Source organism: Vulpes vulpes, chromosome 14 (assembly GCF_048418805.1).
Source record: "Vulpes vulpes isolate BD-2025 chromosome 14, VulVul3, whole genome shotgun sequence".
NCBI lineage: Eukaryota > Metazoa > Chordata > Mammalia > Carnivora > Canidae > Vulpes > Vulpes vulpes.
Window position 1 is genome coordinate 83,959,618 of NC_132793.1, and position 27,617 is coordinate 83,987,234.

A 27,617-nucleotide genomic window follows, 5' to 3' on the forward strand; every position below is an offset into this window, starting at 1 on the left:
CAAAAGATCCAGTCATCTTACATTCCATATACCATTATAGGAGTGTCTTCACCAAATGTTTTTTTTTTCAATATATGTTCCACAATTGAGATTTCAAAGTAGTTCTGAAAACAGAATATTACCACCAAATCAAAATAGCCATTAGAAGTAAGCATCTTGCAAAATCTAAAGTTCTTGTCACTCACCTCTATCTTGCAAAAGAGGTCATCATCTTTACTTAAGGAAATACCAGAGAACAGGTTTTCTTTGAGTATGATGCACGATCACTCATACAAAATTTTAAGGACCATGGATGTCAGGTCTATGTAAGAAGGAGTTTTCCTTCTAAAACAGGAAAAAGTAACATAGGTTATTGACGTTAGTCCAGAAAAACAACTGCATAGAAAACAAAGATCTTTGCATATAACCCATACAATTTTTAGAGCAAAAAGTTATACGTTATATGCATCAGTCAATTTTATCTTAACAGAACTGCTTTGACTCCGGAGATCCAGAAAAGTACTTTGCCTGGGGCTCTGGTAACCAAGAAGCTCCACAGTAACATTCACAATCTCTAAAATAAGTATCATATCTGTCTTATATAAATTAACTAAACTAAGGAGAATCTGGCAAATTTATGTTCCTTTTCTGATAGGGACTATCAATACTAGAAACTACCTTAGGAAACACCATGTAAGTTTGGTGACAATTGCAGTAATTTTGAGGGTCCCTTTTCCTGAGGAGACTATTAGTTAAAAGGCCATGATGAAAGGTGGAAATGAAGGGGCACCTGGCAGGCTCAATCAGTAGAGCATATAACCATTGGTCTCAGGGTTGTGAGCAGGGACCCCACTTTGGGTATTGAGATTATTTAAAAATAAAATCTTTAAACCATTTAAAATATAAAATAAAAGATGAAAAAAAATAAAAAAGATGAAATGGTGATATACATACAACCTTGTTGGTAAAATGAAAGGAGAAGGCACAATCTACTAGTCTTAGGTTACTAAGGTAAGGAATTAAAGACAATCTTCAACTAGTATTTCCTATAATCAATAAGGATTGATTCATTGTCTAGTTGAAAGCTTAGCAGTAAAATCTAAAAACCTCTTCCCTCTTCTTTTTAAAAGGGAGTTCATCACTATTGAAAAATCAACTCAAACTGAACCTAGATACTTGGGCATCCCTTAGCTATTTAAGTGGAAGAGGCTGTCCACTCCTCTAAACACTTCCAGTGTATTACTAAGTGATACGGCTGGATATAATCTGTACTCAAGAACATCAACTACATTTTAGGGATAAGTTATATTTAAGTAACATAATTTACTCCAAATATGAAATCCCCCTTCCTTCCAATACCCAGGCTCTTCCATTCATTTAAAAATTTATAAGTAAATACTTACTGGCATGTAGTGATGATTATTCCAGGATCATATCTTCTACTCTGCTCACGCAGGCACAAGGGAACTACTAGAAAAGCTCAAACTGAGGTAAACCTCCAAGAAAAAGAAAATCTCCAATTCCAAATGGTTTGATTTAAATGAACAAAGTCTGATTCATTACCATAGTTTCCTTCCATAGGTAGCCTTACAAGGCCTTTCCCTATACATTCCTTCTTCCCTTGAGGTATGTATGACATAACAAAGTGGAGCATGTTGCATGTGAGTCTTAACCTAGCCGCTTAAACCCCTGGTTAACGGTTTTCTTCTGTGTCAAGGTTACTGACTGAATACCAGTCAATGCACAAAGTGAATGTTAGGAAGTTTAATCAGGTATCACAATCATTTTATCTTAAAAATTTAAGAGAAAAGTAATTTAATGAACTGCTTAACAGAATTCATCTCATCCATATAACTTCAAGACCAAAACAAACCCAGTCTTCTCTTTGATCTCAACAAAATCAACAGTCAAATAAATGTACAACATACAACAGTACCTTGCAGTTTAATTGCTTTGTGCATTTATTAGCTAATATTAATGCATCAAGGAGGGAACAAAAGCTCACAAACAATCACACAGTTTCACAAGACACATAGCAGGGAAAAAATGGACTTAAGAAGGATCAACAGTATCCTAGGGTCTTGGTGGACGCATTCCTGGGGGAGGTGGACCTGGGGGAAAAAAAAGCAAAATTCCATGGGACCATTAGAAAAACAGCACATAAATTATTCAGGGCCCCCAGCCTGCACCACTGCATAAAAGTGTATCCATTCACCTCTAATTCCTGGTGGAGGGGGTCTCATTCCTGGAGGGGGCATGCCTATAGGCGTCCCTCGAGCAGGCGGAAGCCCAATTGGTGGGCCCATAGGTGGTCTCATACCAGGTGGAGGGGCCATAATGCCTAGAGAAGAAAAATGGTGGAAATAAGCTCAGGTGACAGAATAAAATACAAGATAATATTTAAAGAAATGGGTACAGATACTAAGTAGAGGGTTGAACAATTTCTCCTGGATCATTACCATGTAAGCCATCCCCAACTCAACAATCCACAGCATTTCACTAAAAAACTACTGTTTAAAAATGGGAAACATACTTTAAGCAACTGGTGGTACTTAGGTTGTTCCTTAGTTCAGTATCTTCTTAGAGTATTTTTAGCCATCACTTCCTGAAGATATTACAGTCTTTTCAAGGAATCCCCCCACCCACATATATCCTTAAGAACCAAATTACTACTTCTTTTTTCAATTTCTTACCTGGAGGTGGTGTTGCTCGCCCTACAGGAGTGGGTGGGGTCCCCCGTCCTGGTGGGTATTGAGTTGGGGCCCCAGCAATGCTGGCAGTAGCAGCAACTGCAGCAGCTGCTACAGTTCCTCTTCCCTGTGGAGTCATTACCTGAGAAGGCAAGGTTAGATATGTAAAGGTACATTCTCACATTATTCAAACACAAAATAAGTGGTGGATACCAGGGCATATTAAATATGAAATAATTATAGCAATTTTGTACTTCTCCCATTATTTTCTTTTTAAAAATCTTGGCATACTAATATATCCTCCTAACACCCAACATGCCCTATTTTAATCTATTAAGTCCTTTCATTTTCTCAATTCTGGTTTACCCATCTATATTTCTCTTTACTCACCAATAGTAATAAGTTTCTTATCAAGGTGACTTTAAACTTTTCCCCTCCTAATGTGTATTTGTCCTTCAGCACCCTTGATAGCATATGCTGCTTACATAGAATAGGATGTGCATTCAGGCTTTTAAATCTATTCAGCCTCTAGGCAATTTCTCTCAATAATATAAAACCTTCTCTCCTAGTTCCTCACCTGTTGGGATGGTCCCCCAACCCCTCGGACAGGGCCTGCTAATCCAGCAGGAGCCTGGGGAATTGGAACACCAGCTGGAACTCCTCTGCCAGCTGCCCTGCCAACCCCAGGACCTCCTGCAGCTCCAGCAAGTGGTACTCGAGCAATGCCAGTCTGAAACAAGAAAAATTAGTTTGAAATCAAATGATTTACTAATGTTAATAATCTTATTCCTAAAAGATTACTCCTTCCAACTATTTTTCCATACCACTTGCCTTGTAATAGTTATGAAGATCAAAGTAATAGACAGGTATGCCATAAAGGCATTCTACAGGTTCAATGTACATGTCAAATTTTGAGTACATATATATGAATCAGCCACTCCACCCATGTCTTAGGTAGTACTTAGCACACAAAGTAATTCATCAGAAAGTCCTTAATCAACAAGTATAGGAAAATACTAACATTAAGTGCTGGGCACATTTTACTTGACAAATGTATAATTATTATGCTTCATTGTACCCTGATTTAGCAAACATTTAAAATGTGGTATAGCCTTCCACATTCACATTCTGTCCTGTCCTACATGTTCCTTACATCTTTGGGGGGTGGTCCTTCCACAGTCATGGAAACCAAGTTCTCTCCACGTAGTAACACAAGACCCAAAACACGCTTTTCTTCACGCTCTGGCTGCTTCGCATTCTTTGGCCTACAAATCAAAAGTAAACTTTGGTAAGGTAAGTTTAGAGATCACTCAATAGAAGATTTACAGTTCATTAACTACCAAAACAATAACTGATGCCAAGATATCCTTGCTATTACTAAGTTATGACAAAACAAAAACAAATACAGTATCTCTAGACTCACTGACATCAGGGTAAATGGTGAAGTCCTTTTCCTACAAATTATTCCAGAATGTTCCCTCAATGTTAGACTACAGAGCAAGAGTAATTTCTTCATGAAACACAGATGTAAATGTAGCCAATGGAAGTAAGTTTTGTACATCATTCTTAAGTAAATCTGGATGACAGGCAACTAAAACAGTAACAAGAACAGGCAATGAGGTCATACCAAATGATAAAGAAAAAAAGGTTTTGAGTAATAGAGATGCATCTGTATTCTTGGCTTTACCACTTACTATATAACCACATGGAATTAAAAACAAATTTAAAAAAGAGAAACCTTGCATACAATAACAACTATCAGCAGCAAAAATCCTACATTCATGAGGTTTATACTACATAAGACAGATAAAATCAATTGATAATGCCATTTAACAATCCTCTCTAAATATTACCAGAGAATAATGCACAGTTTAAAGCATTATGCATGTGAAATTATCACTATAACTTAGTGAGAATAGTGAAACAAAGAAATCCATATGCCTAAAACTCTCATCAAGTATCTTCACAATTTTCAACATCATTGGGTTTGTTCTATTTTCAGGAAAATTTTGGATTATGTAAAACAAAACACAAATATTCACCATCCTAGAATTTCTGAAATAATCCTACTTGGTATATTGGGAGGACACTTAGAATACATGAAAAGGAAAGAGGAGGAATACATTTTGAATTCTCTTCAAATTTGCCTGACAAGTGAAGTCTTAAAGAGTATAGCAGACAACTGATGCTGAGTATCACCTTTTTCTTCACATTTAACAAACCTAGGTGAAGTAGGCAAATTAAACTTCTGGACAGAACATCATTGACTGTGGAAATAAAGTAAATCAACCCAAGATCTCGGATGTCCAGAGATACTACAATCACCAACTCAAATGCTCTGGAAAAGTCAACAGAGTGGAAGGAAGTAGGATGCCACACTAATATCCACCAATTTCTGTGATCTTGTTGCAAATGGTCATTGAGTAGCCTGTAAAAGGAAACTCCCTGGTCACAGGTATAAAGAGGGTAGACTAATGGTGTAAGGCACAAATACAGAGGTTATGCCTGAACAAATGAAATGGGCAAATCACAAAATAAGTGAAGCGGGTTAAGAACGGACATCAAATCAGCACTGTACATGATTATTTAGACAAAACAAGGTACCATGCAAAGAAGCTAGCAGAACAAATGTTAGTATACTCCTAGCCTGGAGTATACTAATCATATCCCAAACTCCTCAACCATTAAGAGCAAATTATTCTTCTAAAGATTCCTTCAGCCTGAAGGAATGCTACAGAACCCAATCTGTTTTGTTTTTTTTTTTTAGAACCTAACCTATTGACAACATTTCTTAACTTTTTAAATAAACATATTCTGGTACTCTGCTCATACTGTGCAGTTCTATTCTAAATTAAGTTCATGATTATGTTTGCAAAATTAGAAAAGTAGTATAAATATAGTGACTCTAACACTGAGAGTTTCTGATCCAATTCAGAGATGGTTCAAGGGGGGTTAGGCAATAAGCTAGTCCTTCCATAGTTTCCTTCCTTCCCTTCACAATTACCGCCTTTAATCCCTCAGTCCTATGATCCTCTTCCTCAGTCTCCCACTAACCAAACCTACAGTGGCCTTACTTGATCTTCCTGAATTCATCACAATCGCAGAGGATCAAGTTCATATGCTTGTCAAAAGCCTTAAAGGTGCCAATGAAGATTCGGCCATCTTGCAAGATACATCTCATTCTATAGTCAATGTGCTGCAGCATCTTGCTGCTCTTTCCAACAGTCTGAAAGGAATAAGAAAAGTTGTCAGTCATTAGCTTGCCTGCAATTGTGTTAGAAATCTCCACATCATGTCTTCCCTACTCTTTTATCAAGCCAAATTTGAGTTTCCTTACCATATCCTCCCTCCCATGTTTTCTCTAAAAATCCCTTTCACAGTCTCAAGATACTGGACCAAATTTAGGACCAGGACATCTATATTCCTTTGCAGAACCCTCTACTTCTCAAAATGTCGCCCTATGCAGTTTCCCATCATCCTAACTATATTTCTTCCCCAACAGATTCACAAATCTAGTTTCCCGTTAGTATTCTATCATTCTAATTCCTTGCCTTTCCCAATTTTAACCCCAAATACCACCCTCTTTCAGAACACTTGATCCTATGGACTATTTCTTTCCCCCAGGCCCCCAGACAAGCAGTGGAAAATTCCTACATCCATCAAAAACTTTCCAATCCCCATCAACCCAATGCAATTACAAAGTACTATTTAGTTCCCCAAGACCTTTATCGTAGTTACATCACACCCCACATCCCTTCCCATTCACAATGTGGATCAGTGTTTCTCAAATATTTGTTTCATTTATCCTACTACGTCACCTTTTAAAAATACTTTTATCCTATGTCACTAACTCCACTGAAATTTTAATATGCTGATAATACCATACCATACCTCTATTCATTTACTATAGTCCTTAAAAAGACCGCAAGCTATTATAAAATCTAATATTCCTTCCACCTCTCAAAATTAGTTTTTTTTACTGCCTTGGTATATCCCTCTTGTTGAGAATAAATGCTGTAAGTTATGTGAAGTTTAACAGAACCACAAAACTGATTAGCATGTTCTATCTCTCTACAGACTGCTTATTGTTGTGTATTTACTTCTCAAGCTGTGAAGCACAAACCCCCTCCATTTTCTAAATAGACTCCATGTCTATTTTAACATAAGAATCCTCCATCCACAGAATAGTCCCTTACTATTGTAAATCATAACCAAAACTCTGTTCTGCATTTTCTCACAAGTAAGATTCCTCTTAAGATGTTTTCAACCATTTTATCACTACAACAGGACAAGACATAAAACATCAAATAAGATTCCTTATTTCTAACATTAAAAACCCAAAGATACCCTACACACTATGGCAAATCATTATATTAAGCCCTTCTAGTAGTTTTTCACTCTTTGGTCTTAATATACATCTTACCATGGTTGCTGTTCCACCAAATCCAATGTCCACAGTTAGGTTTCAGGATCCTTAAGACCTAAGGGAAGGCTACAGATAAAGGTATGATGCAGGTTCTCCTACAAACAATGCAAGCTTGGGGCAGAAGCTTCAAACAGTAGATGGAGCCTGTAGAGGAAAGCATGATCTAGCTGCACTGCAATCTACCATGTTTAAAAACAGGTAGACAACTTTTCATGAAAATCATTATAACAGACATGTTCAAAAACACTTCCCATTTTCTTTTTTTTTCACTTCCCATTTTCTTATACCCACTCAGTGTATACAAAATTTTATTATCTCTCACCTTAATCTCCATATTTGTGCACCTAAAATTGACAAAGTTTATAAATAATTTTTGTTTTATACAGAAATTTTACAGGCCTCAAAATCACTTTCATTTCCCATTCCAAAAATGTAATCTTTTTTCTTTCCATTCTTATTTTAGGTGTAGCTCTTTTTGCTCTGGTCCCATGTCATCTCAATGTCAACATTTTACATACGTTTTACACATCTGAATTACTCCCCTCAGTTAGGAGTTAGGTTAAAACTTTTGCTTCTTAGCTAAAGCACCTAAATATTTTCAATTTCAATGACCCCCTGACTCCCTCCCTTGCCCCAGCTGAAACCTCTTCAAAATAATGCTACGTTATACATCATCATGTACCTGCTTTTGACTTTGTACATTAAACTAGAACACAAAACAACTGAATACCTTATGTGGATATATGGGGAACTTTCTTAGTCATCTAAAGAATATGCAATATTACAAAAGTGTTGTTCTTCCCATTATACGAATGAAAATGCTCGATGGCAAACAAATTGTCAAAACTGGAAAAGGGTCTCAAACTACCAATTATACTTATTTGAAAAGTAAACATACAAATAAGACTCTAAAGAGAATTTGGCTTTATGCATAAAAGTAGCCCCATATCATAAGCAAAATCTGATGTAATTTTACTTTTAACAATACAGTTATTTCCAGTAAAATCTTTCTTCTATTTTCAATAGAAACACCTTTCAACCAGCGAAATACACTCGTTAAATAAATTATGAGTTATCTATTTCAAGATGTGAAAATAAAATCATTTAAGCTGTGGTTGTGAAGTGTAACATCGAAACAAGAAGGTAAAGGATGTTTTGAGGATAGTTTTCCATGTGGAACTATAGAAAACTAGATCAGAAAAGAACACAATAGCATGAAAGAAATTATTCACTTAAGGGTGTACGATGTAAAGGTTTCCTTAGAATTACAAAAATCTGATGGCAGTTAAATGCATTTGTATGAGAAAAATCTGATGGCAGTTAAATGCATTTGTATGAGAACTGGGAGTATCAAAATGTCTAAAAAAATAAATTCCTCACCATTACTCAGAGTACCTCTTAAATTTTGTTCTCCAAATGCAAACTGCCATGTACGTTTTGTACATTTTTTTTCTGAATGACGATTTACCTATATACATCCTCAACACTGTCTGTCCACACTTCTCTAACATTTATATTAACTGTCTATAATTTCTATTCACTTGCTGCTTCTCCCATCTACCCAATTTATGTCTTCAAGCATACAATGACATCAAGGAGACCTCCTTTTGTAGCATCCAAAATTTGTACACAAATTTATGTTTTGCATAAACCTGACATGTGATGATCTCCAAAGATCTATTCATACCCTCTCCATAAAAATGTAGTTTCTAACCCAAGCTCACATGACTAGTTTAAGGCCTATAATATAGATGTTCTGAGTCCTGACAGGATAATCTATAAAGCAGAGTCTAAATCCTTGTATAATATACTTGTATATTTTTTAGATTTGCAATTTTCATTTTTATATTATATCTATTAAAATATAAAATCTTCAACAATCTATTGTAACAAAGTAGATTCTCTACGGAAATAAAAAAAAACATAGAAACACAAATTAAATGGTAATCTGAAGTTGGTGGTGGAAACAGGGAATGTATGTAAAGGAGCACGAGGGATCGTACTTTGGTAATATAGAGTCCCCAAATTACCTGGCAATGGTTTCAAAAGTCAGTAAATTTACAAAAAATTAGGTGTAGTTATGTAGTTAATGTAAAATATTTGATAAACTAAGACATACATTTTATGTGCAAATCAGAATAGGGGTTAACTGGGATGGCTAAGAAAGATTTCCCTTAATGAATAGCACCTAAAATTTAGAAACAGTTTATCTCTTATCCCTAATTTACACCATAATCATGAACCCTTGTAAGGGAAAAGACTATCACTTTGCAGATTGATCAAATTTACCTCCATAGAAAAAGACAAAATGCTTCAAGAAGAGCACAAGAGCAGGAACGTAACACTGCACTGATTATATGGTTATGAGAAATCTCCTCACATTAAAAAGCATATAAGCAAACAAACGGCTCCACGTCCCGAACTCAAACTTCCTAAGATTCCTCACAAAAGTTCTAACTTCTAGAAAGTCTGGACTTTAAAATGTTTAATCTTTATAAAAACCTAAGTGAAAAGATAAAGTGGTCAAACTTGGCCAAGATACATAATAGAACAAATGAGAAATCATGTAATAATGGGAACCTATTAGTGATCATTTAAATCTGGTAAAATATCACATCCTTAACAGAAAATGTACAAAAACCTTTAACAAGTAAAAGAAAACACAAATAAACAGAAAATATTCATCCACAAAACAATGCCAATTAAAACCACACACACACACACACACACACACACACACACCAATTTTCCATTTTTGGAACTATTTATTTATCAAAGGAAAAAAAGATGGTACTGAGAAACTGTGCTAATAAGTAATTATTCTGGATGGCAATTGACAGTGCTTATGATGCTGTCAGAAAGCAAAATAAAAGAACATTTAGGAGTCATACTAATATGTATACCCTACATTCCACAATTGGATCTTTATCCTAATAAATTTAAGATACCAAATATGTCTTTAAAATATGTAACTAATATTTATAAAAGCATAGCAAACTAGAAAAAAAAACAAGTACAAGGGAAAAGCAAATCATGAATAAACTATCATTTATTCATTGCAAGTGATAATTAAATGAGGAAGCATTAATGATACACATTTAAGTGGAATAAATACAAAATAAAATCATTTAAAGGCACGATTCCAACTAAAAAAAGCAAATGGGCAAAATGAAAGAAAATTCACTCTTGCACTGTGATTGAAACATGGATTTTAAAATCTTTGGGTTACTTCCCCATTTTTCTTGGATAGCGCTTGGATGCTTTAGATTTCTATAGTAAAAAAGAAACCTATGTTGTTTTTTTTCTGTCAATTGTTAAAATGTCTTTTAAAACTATCCATCTACATATGTTCTTTAGACCTGATTCTTTAGGGAATCCCTGGATGGCTCAGTGGTTTGGTGCCTGCCTTCGGCCCAGGGCGTGGTCCTGGAGTCCAGGGATCGGGTCCCACGTCGGGCTCCCTGCATGGAGCCTGCTTCTCCCTCTGCCTGTTTCTCTGCCTCTCTGTGTGTGTGTGTCACTCATGAATAAATAAATAAAATCTTAAAAAAAAAAAGACCTGATTCTTTAACCCAATTCTTAGACTGGACCTTTTTCTAGAAATTCATCTGGTTCCCTACTCTCTAATGTTTACTTTCATATACCTTCCTTCCTATAACCATTTCTCATCATTATCTTCTATAGTTTCACCATTCCCCAACTGTCCCAACCTGGTGTTTTCATCTTTAAATGTGGTTCTCTAAGAAAGAGAGAACTTGCTTTAAAATGGAGAAGATAGTATTTCAGGCTTTGCCTGCCATTCAATCTGTCACAACTACTCCAGTCTGCTCCTGCAGGTACAAATACAGCTACAGATCATACACAAAATAAAAGTTACATGGCTGTGTGCCAATACAATTTCCTTTACAAAAAACAGTGAGTTACTTTACTAACCTGTTCTAAAATAATCCTAGAAACTAGTGCTGTTAACTAGCACTTGAAACTAGAATAAATCATGGTATCAGAAAATCAGGATTCCACTTACAGATCATAATATATAGGGATCCTTGGCTGGTTCAGTTGGTAATGCATGTGACTCTTGATCTCAGGGTCATTAAGTTTGAGTCTCGTGTAAGTAAGTAAGTAAATAAATAAAATCATACTTAGAACTTACAAGAGGATATGAACTGCACAGAAGACCCAAAAAATTCCTGGTTAAAAAAAAATAGTCAACTATCCTAATATATTTAAAAATGGCCTTTCTCTGGGGGAACAGCTGGGGACAAGGATTCCACTGCTTGAAATCAATTCCAATGCCCTGTAATCAACTCCAGGTAATTACTGGAGAATGCTGAGTAAAGGATTCAGCAGGAGAATTTTTCTCAGAGAATCTGTTTTTCATCCTTTACTTTAAAACTCAAAATAGTGGCTATAAACAATCCTAATTATTGTGAGCTGAGGTTTAAAACACCAAAGCAGAAATAAAGAAAATCTAGAAGGAAACTCATCTATAAGCCCCCTTCCTCTTCTAGTTTCTAAAAAGTGTATTAAACCCTTTGGATTACAGTCATTCAAATCTTAAAATTTTTAAAAATTCACATAAAACATAAAAAGACACACTGTAAATAAATCTACATCACATTGAAAAAATCCTGGATAATATTTTTATTACACTGTCAGCTGAATCAAACACATTGATACAGTGTCAGCTGATCCAAATACATTGTTGAAAATGAAAAATGAAAAAAAGAGAACAAAAAAGGAAAATTAGTAAACATGCATGGGAAAATATTTAGCTTATCTGATTATGAATGTGATGTGTATTTATCATTCAGTAGGCATAAATGATATATAATTAAAACAACCAATACAGGTAAAAGCGTATTGTGACTAGCATTCCATTCCTCAAGGTAACACAGACTAATATTTGGTAAAACAATTTAGAAAATGTACCTAAGCTTATATTTCTAATTCAGTTTATTTCCATATCTGCATACCGGAGGAAATGATCCTAATCTGTTATTCTCAGCAGTTCACTGAAGTTTTATTGAAACTACCAGAAAAAGATGAAGTTTCTCACAAAAGTTAACTACAAAACATTCAATATTAAAGCAGTCATTTATATAATGCAGTATTTTTATACAACGTTAATTAGAAAAATCAATGGAAATTAGGTAATAATAAAACTACCTAAAAAGCATACACTACAAATGACTGAGAAAGTGCCAGGTTAAGAAGATCAAGGTTCTATTGCTTGCTTTTACTTTTCTTTTTTAAACTTTCTGCGGGTGTGAAAGTTTTAAGAAAACAATGTGACATATTTTTAAAAGATTTATTTTAACGTATTCCAAATAATTGACCTCCAAACACACCATTTATTTATTCCTAGCCATGACTGTATCAGTTCTAACCTGGTTTTTCACTTGGATATTAGCTACCTGGATGTTCCAATACTGCTTTAACCACCTCTTGGTGTCTCAGCCAAGAATGCCTGTCTCAGTTCCGCCTGGAAATCCACCACAGGGACTTGCTGCTGCTGAGATCGCCTTGGGTACAGCTGACACCTACAACAAGAATATAATACATAAAAAACAAATATAAGTTAAAAGAGTATTGCCTATATGGATAATAATATAAAGGATAATGTGGAGACCCTTACATTTAAAGAGAGCCTGAATTAAGATCAGAGCTTGCTATTACCTTATGAAGAGACTATAAGAAACAGGAGTCTCCAATCTACACAGGAATGTACAAGGAACAGAGGAACTATTGGGGGGATAGCACCCAAGAAACTTAAAAAGTTTTGTTTTTAAAAGCCCTGTGGGGGGATCCCTGGGTGGCGCAGCAGTTTGGCGCCTGCCTTTGGCCCAGGGCGCGATCCTGGAGACCCGGGATCGAATCCCACGTCAGGCTCCCTGCAGGGAGCCTGCTTCTCCCTCTGCCTGTGTCTCTGCCCCCCTCTCTCTCTCTCTGTGTGTGTGTGTGACTATCATGAATAAATAAATAAAATCTTAAAAAAAAAAAGCCCTGTGGAAAAACCATTAGAACCATATCCATTACTCACTTTCTAACCCTATATGGAAATAATTCTTTAGCCCCTAGCAAGGAGGTATTTGCTAAGTCAATTCCAGCAAGACATTAAGGCTGTTGTTATCCATACTGATACTCTGATGAGTTACCACCTAAAACAAGGAACTACCAGAGCCCAAGTTTTTCAGATCTCAAACTATATAAACTGACTACCTATTAGAAGGGAATTCCAGATGAAAAGTCCTCAACATATCTCTTTGGATCAGCAATCTGGCTGTGAATCTAATTCTGAGAATGATGATGTAGGAAGTGTTACTAGCTAACAAAGACAAGCATGAAAAAAAAACCACCGCCAATTCTGCCCTTGTTAAATGTGTATGTGTATATATATACATGTGTATATGTATATAAATATAGATCTACACAGCAGTTAGATTTGGAAATGAGCCTGAAAAAAGGTTTATTGCATTATTTTTATACAGTTTTTAAATGACATTTTTAGTATTGTTATATAATAAAGAATTAGGTTAGACTTTGTCCAGGACTCCTGGGAAATAACCTCTAAATCCTTGAATTTACCAAGTGATAGCAGTATCTTCATTATTCTTGGTGAGCCCCTTGGATCATACCGGAGCTAAAGCTAACAAGAAGATTCAGGATAGGGGCTGGCAAAGCCAAAAAGACCAACCATGTGATTAGAGTGTGGGGCCTTGGACTTGACCTCTTGGGAAGGGATGGCATCAAGGGAGACAGAGTTCCTGATCACATGATTAATGATTCAATCATTTTTAGTAATGAAACTCTAGTAAAACTTTAGAAGGCACCCAAAGGTCTAGTCAGTTTCCCAGATGGTAATATATATACACTAATGTGCTGAGAGTATTATCCGAAGGACATGAAGTTACAGATCTTGTCCTATGAATCTCTTCATTTGGCTTTTCCTGACTTGTATCCCCTATAGTAAACTTAATAGTAAGCACAGTGTTTTTCTTGAGTGCTGTGAATCATTCTAGCAAATTATGGAACCTGAGGAAATAGTGGAAATCTTGAATCTATATCCAGCTGTTGAGAAGTGCAGGGGGCCTAGAAAATCTGGGGTTTGCAGCTGGTTGGTATCTGATGCAGGTAATCTTATGGAGGGACTGTACCCTTAATGTGTCAAATCTGCACTAACTCCATTAAGAGTCTGAATTATACTGCTCATGCTTTCAAAAATAGCCCACTTTTATTTAGGCATTCTTAGTCCAATCCTTTATTACCAAACGGTAACTGAAAGTCTGACTTAATCAGTTCTAAAAAGTGTTTCAGATAAAAAAATTTTTAGTTTTTAAAAAGCTACTGGAGTGTTCCTCTTGTGTTTAACCTGAAACCCAACTGCAAACTAAAACTGGGAACATCGAATACAGTACACACAACATTCATTTCATAAAATGCAGAATATAATTTAGAACGACATCTAAAAGGTTGCATAAAATAGACTCTCCAACCCCAACCTCCAAATTCAAATTTATAATACATCAAAAAACAGGAAAGGGGGCACCCAGGTGGCTCGGTCACTTAAGTGTCTGCCTTTAGCTCAGGTCATGATCTCAGGATCCTGGGACTGAGTCCATCAGGCTCCCTCATCAGTGGTGGTTAGTGGTAGGGAGAGTCAAGTCAGCTTCTCCTCTCCTCTCTGCCCCCTCCACCTGCTTTCTGCATGCACGTTTTCTCTCTCTCTCTCTCTCTCTCTCTCTCTCTCTCTCTCTCTCTGTCAAATAAATAAAATCTTTTTTATACCAGTGAGAAGAGTGAAAATTAACAAGACAAGAAACAACAAATGTTGGAGAGGATGTGGAGAAAGGGGAACCCTCTTGCACTGTTGGTGGGAACGTGGACTGGTGCAGCCACTTTGGAAAACTGTTTGGAGGTTCCTCAAAGAGTTAAAAATAGAGCTACCCTACCACCTAGCAATTGCACTACTGGGGATTTAACCCCAAAGATACAGATGCAGTGAAAAACCGAGACATCTGCACCCCAATGTTTATAGCAGTTATAGCCAAACTGTGGGAGGAGCCTCGGTGTCCATCGACAGATGAATGGATAAAGATGATGTAGTAGTTATATATATATATATATATATATATATATAATATACACACACACACACAGGAATATTACTCAGCCATCAGAAATGATGAATACCCACCATTTGCTTTGTTATGGATGGAAATGGAGGGTATTATGCTGTGTGAAGTCAATCAAAGGACAAACATCATCTCTTTTCACTCATACGGGGAATATAAAAAATAGTGAAAGGGATTAAAGGGGAAAGGGGAGAAAATGAGTGGGAAAAATCAGAGAGGGTGACAGAACAGAAGAGACTCCTAATTCTGGGAAATGAACAAGGGGTAGTGGAAGGGGAGGTGGGCAGGGGATGGGGTGACTGGGTGATAGGCCCTGAGGAGGGCACTTGATGGAATGAGCACTGGGTGTTATACTATATGTTGGCAAATCGAACTGCAATAAAAAATATACCAAAAAAAGGGAAAAAAGCAATTCCCAAAATAAAAATGTAATAAAAGAATTATGAGCTCAAAAGAATACAATAAACAGAGAAAATGGGGATATCATTAGCCTCATCAGTAATTTAATGTGTAAATGAATGTCTTGCAACTTTCCCACAAATAAAATGAATAACAAAAATAGAAAACAAAATTCTACCCCCATCTTATAATAGCTTTGTAAAGAAAGCCTTATATTTAAGTAAAATAAAATGTAAGTAATATTAATAACAAATATTAACTTTCAAATTGACTTCTGTATCTTTGTTAATAGCTAATGCAAACCCGTTAACCAACTTTAAGCTAATGATAAATGAAATTATTATGCTACCTATACTCTACAATTTATATAATAAGGTATTTACATGCAATGACATAGATCTCCAAGACATATTGCTGCAGAACAATAAATCTCATAGATGCAAGCAGATCAAAAGTATGCCTCTCTCCCTTCTTCCTTCCATGTGTGCATACACATGAATGAATAGGAAAGGTCTTAAAGTATAGACATCTACATACCTGTAGCTGATCTCTAGGCAGGGAAGGACAAAGGAGGGAATGGACTGCTGGTAATTTGACATAGATACTTTTTATCTCAAGGTTATGTTTTATAACATACATACAATATACATGTACATGAATATATAATATTCATGTATTTTTAATACTTGTAATTTTGGAAAATAAATAAAACAGCTTTGGCAAAGGAAGAAAAATGTTACCCATTGATTCTGTCAAGATACATGATGATAACAAAATACAAGATCCAATAAATACCAGTATGTGTCAGGTCATTAAAATGTTGGTATATTTTGCATTAAAGTAATCCTTCTGGAAAGCTAAATTTAAAAGTATGTAGGGGTGCCTAGGTAGCTCAGTTGGTTGAGTGTCTGACTCTTGATTTCAGCTCGACACATGATCTTGGAGTTGTAGGATAGTCTCCCCCATCAGGCTCTCTGCTTGGTGGGAAGTCTGGTGGCAACTCTCTCTCTCCCTCTGCCCCTCCCCTGCTCACTCTTGCACTCTTTCTAAAATAAATAAATAAGTCTTTAAAAAAATTTTTTTAAAATACAAGTGTATCTATGCATAAATATCCTATGTAAGGAAAGGAACAAATACATTCATTTCAAGTTTTTAATTGGATAAATGTATTTTTTACCCGAAATAAAAATCTGGATAGTGCAACATTAAGTATGAATATATAAATTAGCATTCCATCAATTCATAAAAAATTTGGCAAACATAGAAGTGATTTAGTAACAATATGAATAAAACAGAAATAACAAATATTAAAGGTTAAGGATGAAGAATTTTATTAAGATAAAATCCACCTACACATTTGGGAAAAAATGCCTTTTACTAAAGTTTTTACAAAAGTTAGTACCACATGGTTAAGGTTGATTCCACTGTTTTGTTCTATATTCTATATTATAAGCATAGGTTTCTTTCATTAAATTAATTTCAGTACCCTTCATTGCAGGATATTCCATCCCAATATGAACAAGAATTCTAAACTAAATTGGTTCTCAAGCCACACTATACTCACTCTTGGTTGCTCAGTGAGGCTGTCCTTCTACGTTTGACTTGGACTTCCACCTCTGGGACGTGCTGTTCCGTAGTCCGTCTCAGGTGTAAGCGGTCCCTGAAGTAGGAGACATCCATCATCAACCTTAAAATAACCACTTATTTAAAGGCTGTACTTAGAACTATTTTATATAATGGAGTACTTAAAGTACTTGTAATCTAATTAAAACAAGGTAGTAATGTATGTAAACTATATCTCAATAAAAATGGGGGAAAGGAAATGAGGCAAAATTTAAATGAGAAAATCCTCCAATAGTCAGGATCTATCCTAAAGCCTCTTTCTCCCATTACAAGTCCATTAACATCAGGGGTGCCTGGGTGGCTCAAGTGAGGATCTGACTCTTGGTTTTGGCTTAGTTGGTGATCTCAGAATGGCAAGGTCATGATCTTAGGGTGGTGACATCAAGCCCCATATGGGGCACAGTGGCTAGTTTGCTTCAGAGTCTCTCCCTCTGCCCCATTCCCTACCTGCAAGCACCTTCTGTTTCTTTCTCTCAAATAAATAAATCTTAAAAAAAGAAAAAGCTCCTGACATCAGAAAACTGGGAGTGATGGAGATATCAGAGAATTAGGCAAAAAGAAAATATTCATTTCCACTTACTTTTACATATACAGATATAAAACTATACATTTGCAGAAGCATATTTATATACACTGACCTACTACCCATACCTACATACCATGAAAAAATAGTAATGTTGGAAAATATTTTATTAGGACAGATGTTTTAGAATAATGGAATAAAGCATAAAGTTTAAATTATACAATTTCTACTTAAGCAACCTCTTGTTGAAATATTATTTTCCTAGGGTTTGCAAAACAAAAAATAAAAGGTTGCTCAAGCAAAAAATAAATACATAAAACCAACACAGCTACCACCATCTTATGACTGCAGAACTCACAAAATGGCTGCTCAAGGGATCTGAATATGAAATCTCCCACCTTAGAAACTACAAGAACCACTCTTAAAACTGCAATTTAACAATGCTTATCAGAAAGGAAAGAAGAAAAATCATTTTATGAAAGTCATGCATATATTTCAACAGAATTCAAATGAAGCATCCCAAAACTAATTCTTTGAACCTTTGCTATTTTAAAATTCATGCTATATTGTGCAACCAATCAAATAAATAGCTTTTCAATAAGCCCAAGTTGTTTTACTGCTTCAAAAACTACAGTTTTCCAATCAATAGAAATCATTTAAAAATGTACATGAGAGTGACGGGCACTGAGGCAGACACTTGACGGGATGAGCACTGGGTGTTTCTCTGTATGTTGGTAAATTGAACACCAATAAAAATTAATTAAAAAAAATAAAATAAAATAAAAATATACATTAGATTTTTAAATAATAAAAGTATAGAATTTGCTCATCTCCTTGACCTTTGATCAGGCAATGGTTTCTTACATACCTAAAGTACCAGAGAAAGGAATCCATAAATTGGATTTCATCAAAAGTGAAAAATAAAAATTAAAAAAATAAAAAGCATTTGCTTCAAAATATACTATTAAGAAAGTGAAAATACAACTGGCCAAATGGGAGAAAATATCTTCAATTCACGCAGCTGATTAAAGCCCAGTATGCAAAATATTTAAAAAACTCTTAGAACTCAGTAATAAAATGAAAAAACTCCATTTAAAAAGAGGTGAAAAACTGGAACAGATTGATTTCCAAAGACTTACAAATTTGTATCAGCACAAGAAAAGATACTTAATATCACTATAGCCACTAGGGAAATGCAAATCAAAACTACAAACACACTACTTCACACCTCAGGAGTGGAGGAGGAGGTGGAGAAACTGGTAGTGGGAATGTGAAATGGTGGAGCCTCTGGCACTTCCTAATAATGTGAACCACGTAGTTTGCATTTGACATCGTAATTCCAATCCTAGAGGGAGTAAAATAAAAACATAAACTTGAGTGTGAAGGTTCCTAGCAGCATTAATCAAAGTGCCAAAGAGTGGAAACAACCCAAAATAGAACCACTAAAAAATAGATACAATATGGTGTGCTATCCTATATTCAGTACAATGGAATGTCTGTCATTCAGTCCTGAAGAGGAATGAAGTATTTATAGATGAAACAGTTTCACAGATATATTCATCAAAACATTAAAATTATATAATAAAGAACTATCATGGACCACTACATTGTAAGACCATCAATTATGATTAATAGTTTATTAAAAATAACTCTACCAAAAAATCCTTTAAAAAACTAAAAATTTCAGTTCCTTTATCCCTTTCATAGCAGTTGCTCAGTATGACAACATCTGAGTTCACTGGAGAAAGGAACCAGCACATAAAAGTATTAAATTTTCTAAATCCATTTTAAAGTTACATGTAAGATAATCAAGGAACAGCTTTGTTTTGATAATCTAGAACTTTGTTCTAAGGGGGGCACTTGACGGGATGAGCACTGGGTGTTATTCTGTATGTTGTCAAATTGAACACCAAAAAAAATAAATTATTAAAAAATAATTTTAAAAAAATAAATATATGTACATTTACACATTATAATCCTCCTGCATTCTCAACCTAAAAACCAGCTTTCAGAAAAAAAACATTTAAAGGGAAAAAAAGAGGGTAGGCCGGTATCCCTGGATGGCTCAGCGGTTTGGTGCGTGCCTTTGGCCCAGGGCGTGATCCTGGAGTCCCGGGATCAAGTCCCACAGGGGCTCCTTACATGGAGCCTGCTTTTCCCTCTCTGTCTCTGCCTCTCTCTCTCTCTCTCCCTCTCTCTCTCTCTCTCTCTCTCTCACTGTGTGTGTGTGTGTCTCCCATTAGTAAATAAATAAAATATTAAAAAAAAAGAGGGGAGGCCTGGCTGACTCAGTAAAGCATTTAACTCTTCATTTGTAGATTGAAGATTCTAGCCCCTCATTGGGTGTAGATATTACCTAAAAGTAAAATCTTAAATAAGTAAATAATAAAGGAAAATAAAAGATGGGGTGCCTGATTGGCTCAGTTAGTAGAGCACGTGACTCATGATTTCAGAGTTGTGAGCTCAAGCCCCCAACCTGGGTAAAGAACTTACTTCAAAAATGAATACAGCCTGGGTTGCTCAGTGGATTACCACCACTTTCAGCCCAGAGTGTGATCCTGGAGACCCGGGTGGAGTCCCACGTCAGGCTCCCTGCATGGAGCCTGCTTCTCCCTCTGCGTGTCTCTCTCTCTGTGCATCTCTCACAAATAAATAAATAAAATCTTAAAAAGAAAATAATACTAAAAAATGAATACAAATACCAGGGAAATGTTCTATGTGCACAGTTTTCTTGCTCCAAAATTACTTTCATTAAAAAAAATGAATGGGAGGGATCCCTGGGTGGCGCAGCGGTTTGGCGCCTGCCTTTGGCCCAGGGCACGATCCTGGAGACCCAGGATCGAATCCCACGTCGGGCTCCCGGTGCATGGAGCCTGCTTCTCCCTCTGCCTGTGTCTCTGCCTCTCTCTCTCTCTATGTGTGACTATCATAAATAAAAATTTAAAAAAAAATGAATGGGAGAAGATATTTGCAAATGACGTATCAGATAAAGGGCTAGTTTCCAAGATCTATAAAGAACTTATTAAACTCAACACCAAAGAAACAAACAATCCAATCATAAAATGGGCAAAAGACATGAACAGAAATCTCACAGAGGAAGACATGGACATGGCCAACATGCACATGAGAAAATGCTCTGCATCACTTGCCATCAGGGAAATACAAATCAAAACCACAATGAGATACCACCTCACACCAGTGAGAATGGGGAAAATTAACAAGGCAGGAAACCACAAATGTTGGAGAGGATGTGGAGAAAAGGGAACCTTCTTACACTGTTGGTGGGAATGTGAACTGGTGCGGCCCCTCTGGAAAACTGTGTGGAGGTTCCTCAAAGAGTTAAAAATAGACCTTCCCTACGACCCAGCAATTGCACTGCTGGGGATTTACCCCAAAGATTCAGATGCAATGAAACGCCGGGACACCTGCACCCCGATGTTTCTAGCATCAATGTCCACAATAGGCAAACTGTGGAAGGAGCCTCAGTGTCCATCGAACGATGAATGGATAAAGATGTGGTTTATGTCTACAATGGAATATTACTCAGCCATTAGAAACGACAAATACCCACCATTTGCTTCAACGTGGATGGAACTGGAGGGTATTATGCTGAGTGAAGTAAGTCAATTGGAGAAGGACAAACAGTGTATGTTATCATTCATTTGGAGAATAAAAATAATAGTGAAAGGGAATATAAGGGAAGGGAGAAGAAATGTGTGGGAAATATCAGGAAGGGAGACAGAACATAAAGACTCCTAACTTTGGGAAACGAATTAGGGGTGGTGGAAGGGGAGGACGGTGGGGGGTGGGGGTGAATGGGTGACGGGCACTGAGGGGGGCACTTGATGGGATGAGCACTGGGGTGTTATTCTGTACGTTGGTAAATTGAACACCAATAAAAAATAAATTTATTATTTAAAAAAATAATAATAATACTGATTTGGAAATAACACAGAGAAGCAACAAGTGATGACACTATACAATGTTTTTCCAAATAGCCTAACATTGTCAAATATTTAATGCCTTATATCCTGCCAAAAAAAAACTAATAAAAATTCAACTACTAAGATCTCAAAATGAAAAATAAGAACAAAACATAACATGTGAGGTAATTAATATCAGTCTACATATCTTCCCATAAAGAAAATCAGAGCCTCCCAACCAAAATTTGTGGAACCACCAAATAGGAAATTCTAATCCAGCCAACACTCAGGAACTAGAAGGCAAAAGAAGTAACTGGCCTACACAATATTTGTTACTGAAAGAGACAATCTTAGCCACCACCAACTCTTACTCAAGCTTTCTGGCTCTGGGCCACAAAAGTGGAAGGAGACCAGTATTAAATTACTTAATGCACACTTAAGATCAAAAACCTCGTTGTTCCTATCATGTTGAGACAATACTCATACCCTGCTTACTTCAAGGATTCTTCCTAAATATAACTAAGCAGCAGAGTGCACTGCCGAAGTAAGTGATGAAACTCCAAATGGATTATAGATCTAAATGTGAAACCTAAAATCATAAAACTCAAAGAAAATATAAGCAGTAATTTCTTGGACGTTGGCTTTAGCAACATTTTCCTCCTTAGGTCTCCTCTGGCAAGGGAAAAAGATAAAAAGCTTTTGAACAACAATGGACAATATCAACAAAATGAACAGGCCACCTGAATGGGAACTGGCATTTGCAAATGATAAATGTGATAAAGGGTTAATATCCAAAATATATAAAATTTAAAAATCCAACATGTGCGCACACACAGAAATGAAAAAAAAAAAAAACCTCATGAAAAAATAGGCAGAGGAACTGAACATTGTTTTTCAAAGATAGCAGGCCAACAGATACATAAAAAGATGCTCAACATCACTAAGCATCAGGAAAATGCAAATCAATACCATATCGAGGCATCATCTCAAACCAATGAGAATAGTGAGTATCAAAAAAGACAAGAAGTAACTGTTGGGGAAGAGGTGGAAAAATGAAAACTCATGCACTCTTGATGGGAAAGAAAACTGGTACAATCACTGTAGAAAACAGTATATAAGTTACTCAAAATATTAAAAACAGAAATATTACATGATACAGTAATTTCACCTGAGTATGTACCCAAAGAAAACAAAAGCACTAATTCATAAAGATACATGTACCCTGGTTGACTGTACCAATACTTATATAGCCAAGTCACTAAAACAATCATCTGTTTATCAATAGATGAATCGAAAAAGAAGCTGCAGTATATAAATACATATATATATACACAATGACTATTACTCAGCCACAAAGAAAATGTTGCCATTTTTAACAAGATGAATGGACCCAAAGGATATAAGTGAGGTAATTCAGAAAATGCCAAATATCTTATTATTTCACTTACCTGTGGAATAAAAAAAAAGGGGGGGGGGCTAAAACAAACACAAAGAGATACCCAAAAATACCAAGATGAAAACTGCTGGTTACCATGGAGAAGGGAGTGGGAGGTACAGGCTTCCAGCTACAGGAGGAGAAAGTGTAGTCAATGATGTGTACTGTTCACAGCACTGCATAATGACATAGTAACTGCACTTGTGAACATTGCACAACATGGAGCTGTTGAATGACGACTTTGTACACCTGAAACTAATGAAGCATTGTGTGTCAACTAAACTCCCCCCCCCCCAAAAAAAATTAACTTTGAGGCTCTGACATCTTAAATGTGGAATTTTTCAGCAACAAATCTGAGCATATTGAGAGAAAAGGGAGGAATAAAAATCCAGCATCACCAGATAGAGCAAAGTATGAGCAATGGAGCACTAGACAGATGCACTGGGCAAACCAAGATAACACAAAATAAACTGAAGAAGCCCCAGCCAGACAGTCCCTTGCTTTAGCCATACCACAGTCCCTGATTGTTTCTCAGCACTAACTACAGACAGGGTTCCCACTGCCCAGTCACTCTCAGGTATCCCTAACCCTGACCACATACCCAGGTCTGCCCAAAGGGCCCCCCATGTTTAGACCCTGAGCCTGCACCACTGACCACAAAATGGCCGCGCTGACCCTGACCACCTACCCTTGTCTGCCCACAGGGAACCGCCATGTTGAGACCTTGAGCCTGCGCCACTGACCACAAAATGGCCGCACTGACCCTGACCACCTACCCAGGTCTGCTCACAGGGCCCTCTGTGTTGTGAGCCTCCGCCACGTACCACAAAATGGCCGCCCTGACCCTGACCACATGCCCAGTTCTGACCACAGGGCCCGCCATGTTGAGACTCTGAGCCTGCACCACCAACCACAAAATGGCCGCCCTGACCAGGGCAGTACATGCTCGACCTGCAAGGAGCCAAAGGGCTCAGATGTCAAAGCAAAATGAAATTATTTGAAGCAGTATGTGTATACAAGTGCGGAAAATAAACAGATAGTAAGTATAACAGACTTCCAGCCTGTTTTTTTAAAACTACTCAAAGAAACAATCCATAACAGAACTTTCCAAGGTTTCTGGGTTTAGGTTTTCCTTAATTACATTCCAACACAGCACAAGCAGACATCCTGTTTGATAGAGGAAAAAAGGCCAGCCTATCAACATTGTGTGTGTGGGGGGGGAATGAAGTTCTTGAAAATGCCCACCTATATGCAAAGGTGGAATACAGAATACCGGATAGTTAACTTGTTAATTATTCATTCTCACCCAATTTTCACAGTAGCTCAAACTTCAAAAATGATGCTTCAATAGCATCACTAAGAATCTGACCCAGGCAAGGATTCCCTGATCCAGTGCACATACTTACAGCCGTGAAGTATTCTAATCTTCTGAGTCTCTGCTCTGCTCCCCTTCAGCAAACAGCCTATAGCTCTCAACTTTTACGAACCCTGCAGGAGCCCTGATCCCCCGGTTTAAGGAAACTGAACATAAAGGCAGCATCACAAAAAGAATATCCAGACTAAGAAATTGACTCTTGAAGGTGCTGCAGCTGTGGGATTACCCAATCTGGAACATGAAAGTAAAATGTTGTAAGAAGGGCGTTGTTTCAAAGGTGACTGGATCCCCTTTGAATATCAAGAACTAGACTGTTCATAATACAACCTGGGAAATCCACGACAATGAAAGGGGGGACCTCTCTGAAAACATTTAAAATCTTCACCAGTAATGGAGGCCGCCTGAGGTGGCACTCCAGATGCAGGGATGACCTCGCCCTTCCACCCTGCCTGCAGGCCCTGTCTTTCTCTTCCACCTTGAAGCAGAGAGGCAGGGAAGCAGCACTGCGGCTGGTGCACACGGGCAACGGAGACACAAACGCACTGCCTTCTCGCCCTCTGCAACGCAGTGTGGCCTCACAGGGAAGGGCAGCCACGGCACACGCTCATCAAACCCACGTCTTCTCTCCCTGCACCCACTGCGGCCGTCAGAACAGACAGGTGACAGGGTAGCTGCCCACCACGCCCCGCAGACAATGCACACATGCCTCCCCGGTGCCCGCCCATCCCAGCTGCGCCCGCGCATCCAGAGCCCACAGCTTCCCTCACTGCGACACTCTGGGGAGGGGCTCGCCGCCCGCCAGGCGGCCTCCTCCCCTCAGCCCTGCGCTCTGAAGATGCTGCAGACCCGGGCGCGTCGGGAGAGCTGCGGAGGCCCCCTCCCCTACTGCGGCAGGGGCAGGGGCAGGGGCACGGGCCGGTTGCCACCCCTCCATCCCCCTCCCCACCTCCCGCCGTGCCCCCCCCACGCCTGCGCACATCCACAGCTCTGCAGTGGCAGCCATCTTGGCGAGCCTCACAATGGCTGTGACGCGGCACCACCAGAGCCCTGCAGACCGTACACGGAATGCAGGGAAGACCCCACCTCTCCGGCACTACATCCTGGAACTCGACACGCCTCGCATAAGCTCTGCATACCATTGCCTGAATCTTACGCCAGAACCACAAAAGTGAGCAATTACAAATGAGTAAAATATCCAAAGACAAACATTTCTTCAGCTACCTCTTCCGGTGAGCAATGGACCACTGGTTCGCCCTGATACCAACTCTTAAGACGGCCTCGGGTCAGAGAACTGGACGTTCGCCGCTCTTCTGCTGAGTGCTGCGGACCACCTGCTGTCCCCGCGGTCTGCCCTTCACCAGACTGTGCACTGCCTGCACCCCGGTACCACGCTCCGTCAGCGACTGCGGTGAGAACCGCTCTTCCAGGGATCCCAACACCACACCATCATCATCACCCCCACCGATCCTCCCATCACTGCCATAGTGACCGCTCTCCAGGGATCTGATGTACATCATACCATCACCACCACCACCGTCACCTCCCACCGCCTCCAGATCCCACACACCCACCATTATCACACCACACGTCACCATTACCACCACCCTGGTGACCGCTCTTCCAGGGATCCGGCACAGACCACCACCATCGCCGCCCCTGGAACCCGCACACACACCGCCATCACCATCACCACCACCCCTGGCCGCCCCTCCCATCACCACCATCACGGCCGCCTCCCTGCCCCCCCCCCCCCCCCCGCACACACCACATCCAAGAGGGTCACTGGTCCACCACGCCAGCCTCTCTACTGCCCTCATGGTGGTCTCCCTGCCGCCCCCTCCTGAACACTGCCCTGTCAGCCACCCCGCCGCTCCTCCTAGAACTGCCCCTCCCTACCCCACCGTGACGGTCACTCCGCTGCTGATCACCCTGCCATCACTTCCCTATGACTGCCACAGGGATCACCTGGTGGACCCCCAAACCTCCAATACTGCCGCCCTGGCCAACCCCGTACCACCACCACGAACAGCCGACTTCCTACCCCCCCTACCATGGCGGCCATACCGCAGGGGACACTTCACCCTGAGGACCGCTCCTTGTCACCACTGTGGCCGCTCTGCTACCTCCCAGACAGCACAGTCACCCTGTCTTTTACACTTCGCAACCCCACCGACCCCACCCCGCCCTACCTCCCTGCCATTCGCACCCACCGCAGCCATGGTCATGGCCTCAGATCTCTCAAGGACAAAGGGCCAGTGCAGAAAAGGATCTGATGTGAGAGAACAGATCTCTCACAGGAGACGGAGAGGGCACCGTCCACGGAGGTACAACGGACCCTCAGACCCGCAAGGTGCCCCGTTGTTCTCCGGAACAAAGACTTCAGAGCCCGGGTTCCGAGTGTATACAACGCGGTAAGTTCCGCAAACGTGGAACACTGAACGCACAAAGCAACTATTCCCCAGGTTGTCTGTAAGGGCAGATGGACACACAGCTGACCTGGCCCGCTCCATCGCGCTGTTAGCCGCTCCTCAGAACAGACAGTCACGCATCTCCGGCGACCACTCCACTCTGCGCCCAAGTCACTGCGCCAAAGCCAACCAGTCACGCCAGCTCTACCCGCGCATGCGCAGCAAGACGCCCCTCCTGCAGGCTGCGCAAGCGCAACAGCTTGCCGCAGTGCTGAGGTCCTGCCGCAGTGCGGGCAGGCCGGTAGTACCCCTGCTAGCAGGAGTAGACGGATTCTGAATAGCCAGAGAGTTAGCACCTGGAGAATGAGACCTCAGGGACTGCACCACCACCTTGGGGTTAATGGCAAAGTCTCTCTCTCCCCTTTTTAATATGTGTAAAATGTTGAGATAAATCTTCGCAGGCACCGTGAGCCAGACAATCCTGATAATAATCACCTTCGTGTCTTCCTGTAGACCATGTGTCAGAAACGCTGATTTGGAAAAGTTAAATTGATGCAAAAGCACAGTCAATGCAATATTGCCAGATAATCAAAGCCCAGTCTAGAAGAAAATCTCTTTTAAAAAATACATTGTTTGAATTTTGTTGGGTTTCTTTTCCCCTTTTTCTGCTTTCTACAATTTTTTTTTTTTGCAAGTTGTTA

General features: G+C 38.9%; 2 protein-coding genes across 2 annotated transcripts; both read right to left on the reverse strand.

The window, feature by feature from the left end:
* Positions 1 to 1,916: 1,916 nt before the first annotated feature.
* Positions 1,917 to 7,233, reverse strand: SNRPN (small nuclear ribonucleoprotein polypeptide N). The gene is made up of 7 exons (XM_025986396.2): positions 7,093 to 7,233; positions 5,744 to 5,895; positions 3,823 to 3,934; positions 3,247 to 3,399; positions 2,673 to 2,811; positions 2,195 to 2,320; positions 1,917 to 2,090 (listed from the first exon to the last, which is right to left on the reverse strand). The coding sequence occupies exons 1-7, from the start codon at positions 7,093 to 7,095 to the stop codon at positions 2,053 to 2,055; spliced, it is 723 nt and encodes a 240-aa protein (XP_025842181.1). The 5' UTR covers positions 7,096 to 7,233; the 3' UTR covers positions 1,917 to 2,052.
* Positions 7,234 to 11,724: 4,491 nt separating this feature from the next.
* Positions 11,725 to 27,160, reverse strand: SNURF (SNRPN upstream open reading frame). The gene is made up of 4 exons (XM_025986397.2): positions 27,005 to 27,160; positions 17,194 to 17,289; positions 12,513 to 12,638; positions 11,725 to 11,783 (listed from the first exon to the last, which is right to left on the reverse strand). The coding sequence occupies exons 1-3, from the start codon at positions 27,016 to 27,018 to the stop codon at positions 12,533 to 12,535; spliced, it is 216 nt and encodes a 71-aa protein (XP_025842182.1). The 5' UTR covers positions 27,019 to 27,160; the 3' UTR covers positions 11,725 to 11,783; positions 12,513 to 12,532.
* Positions 27,161 to 27,617: the final 457 nt, after the last annotated feature.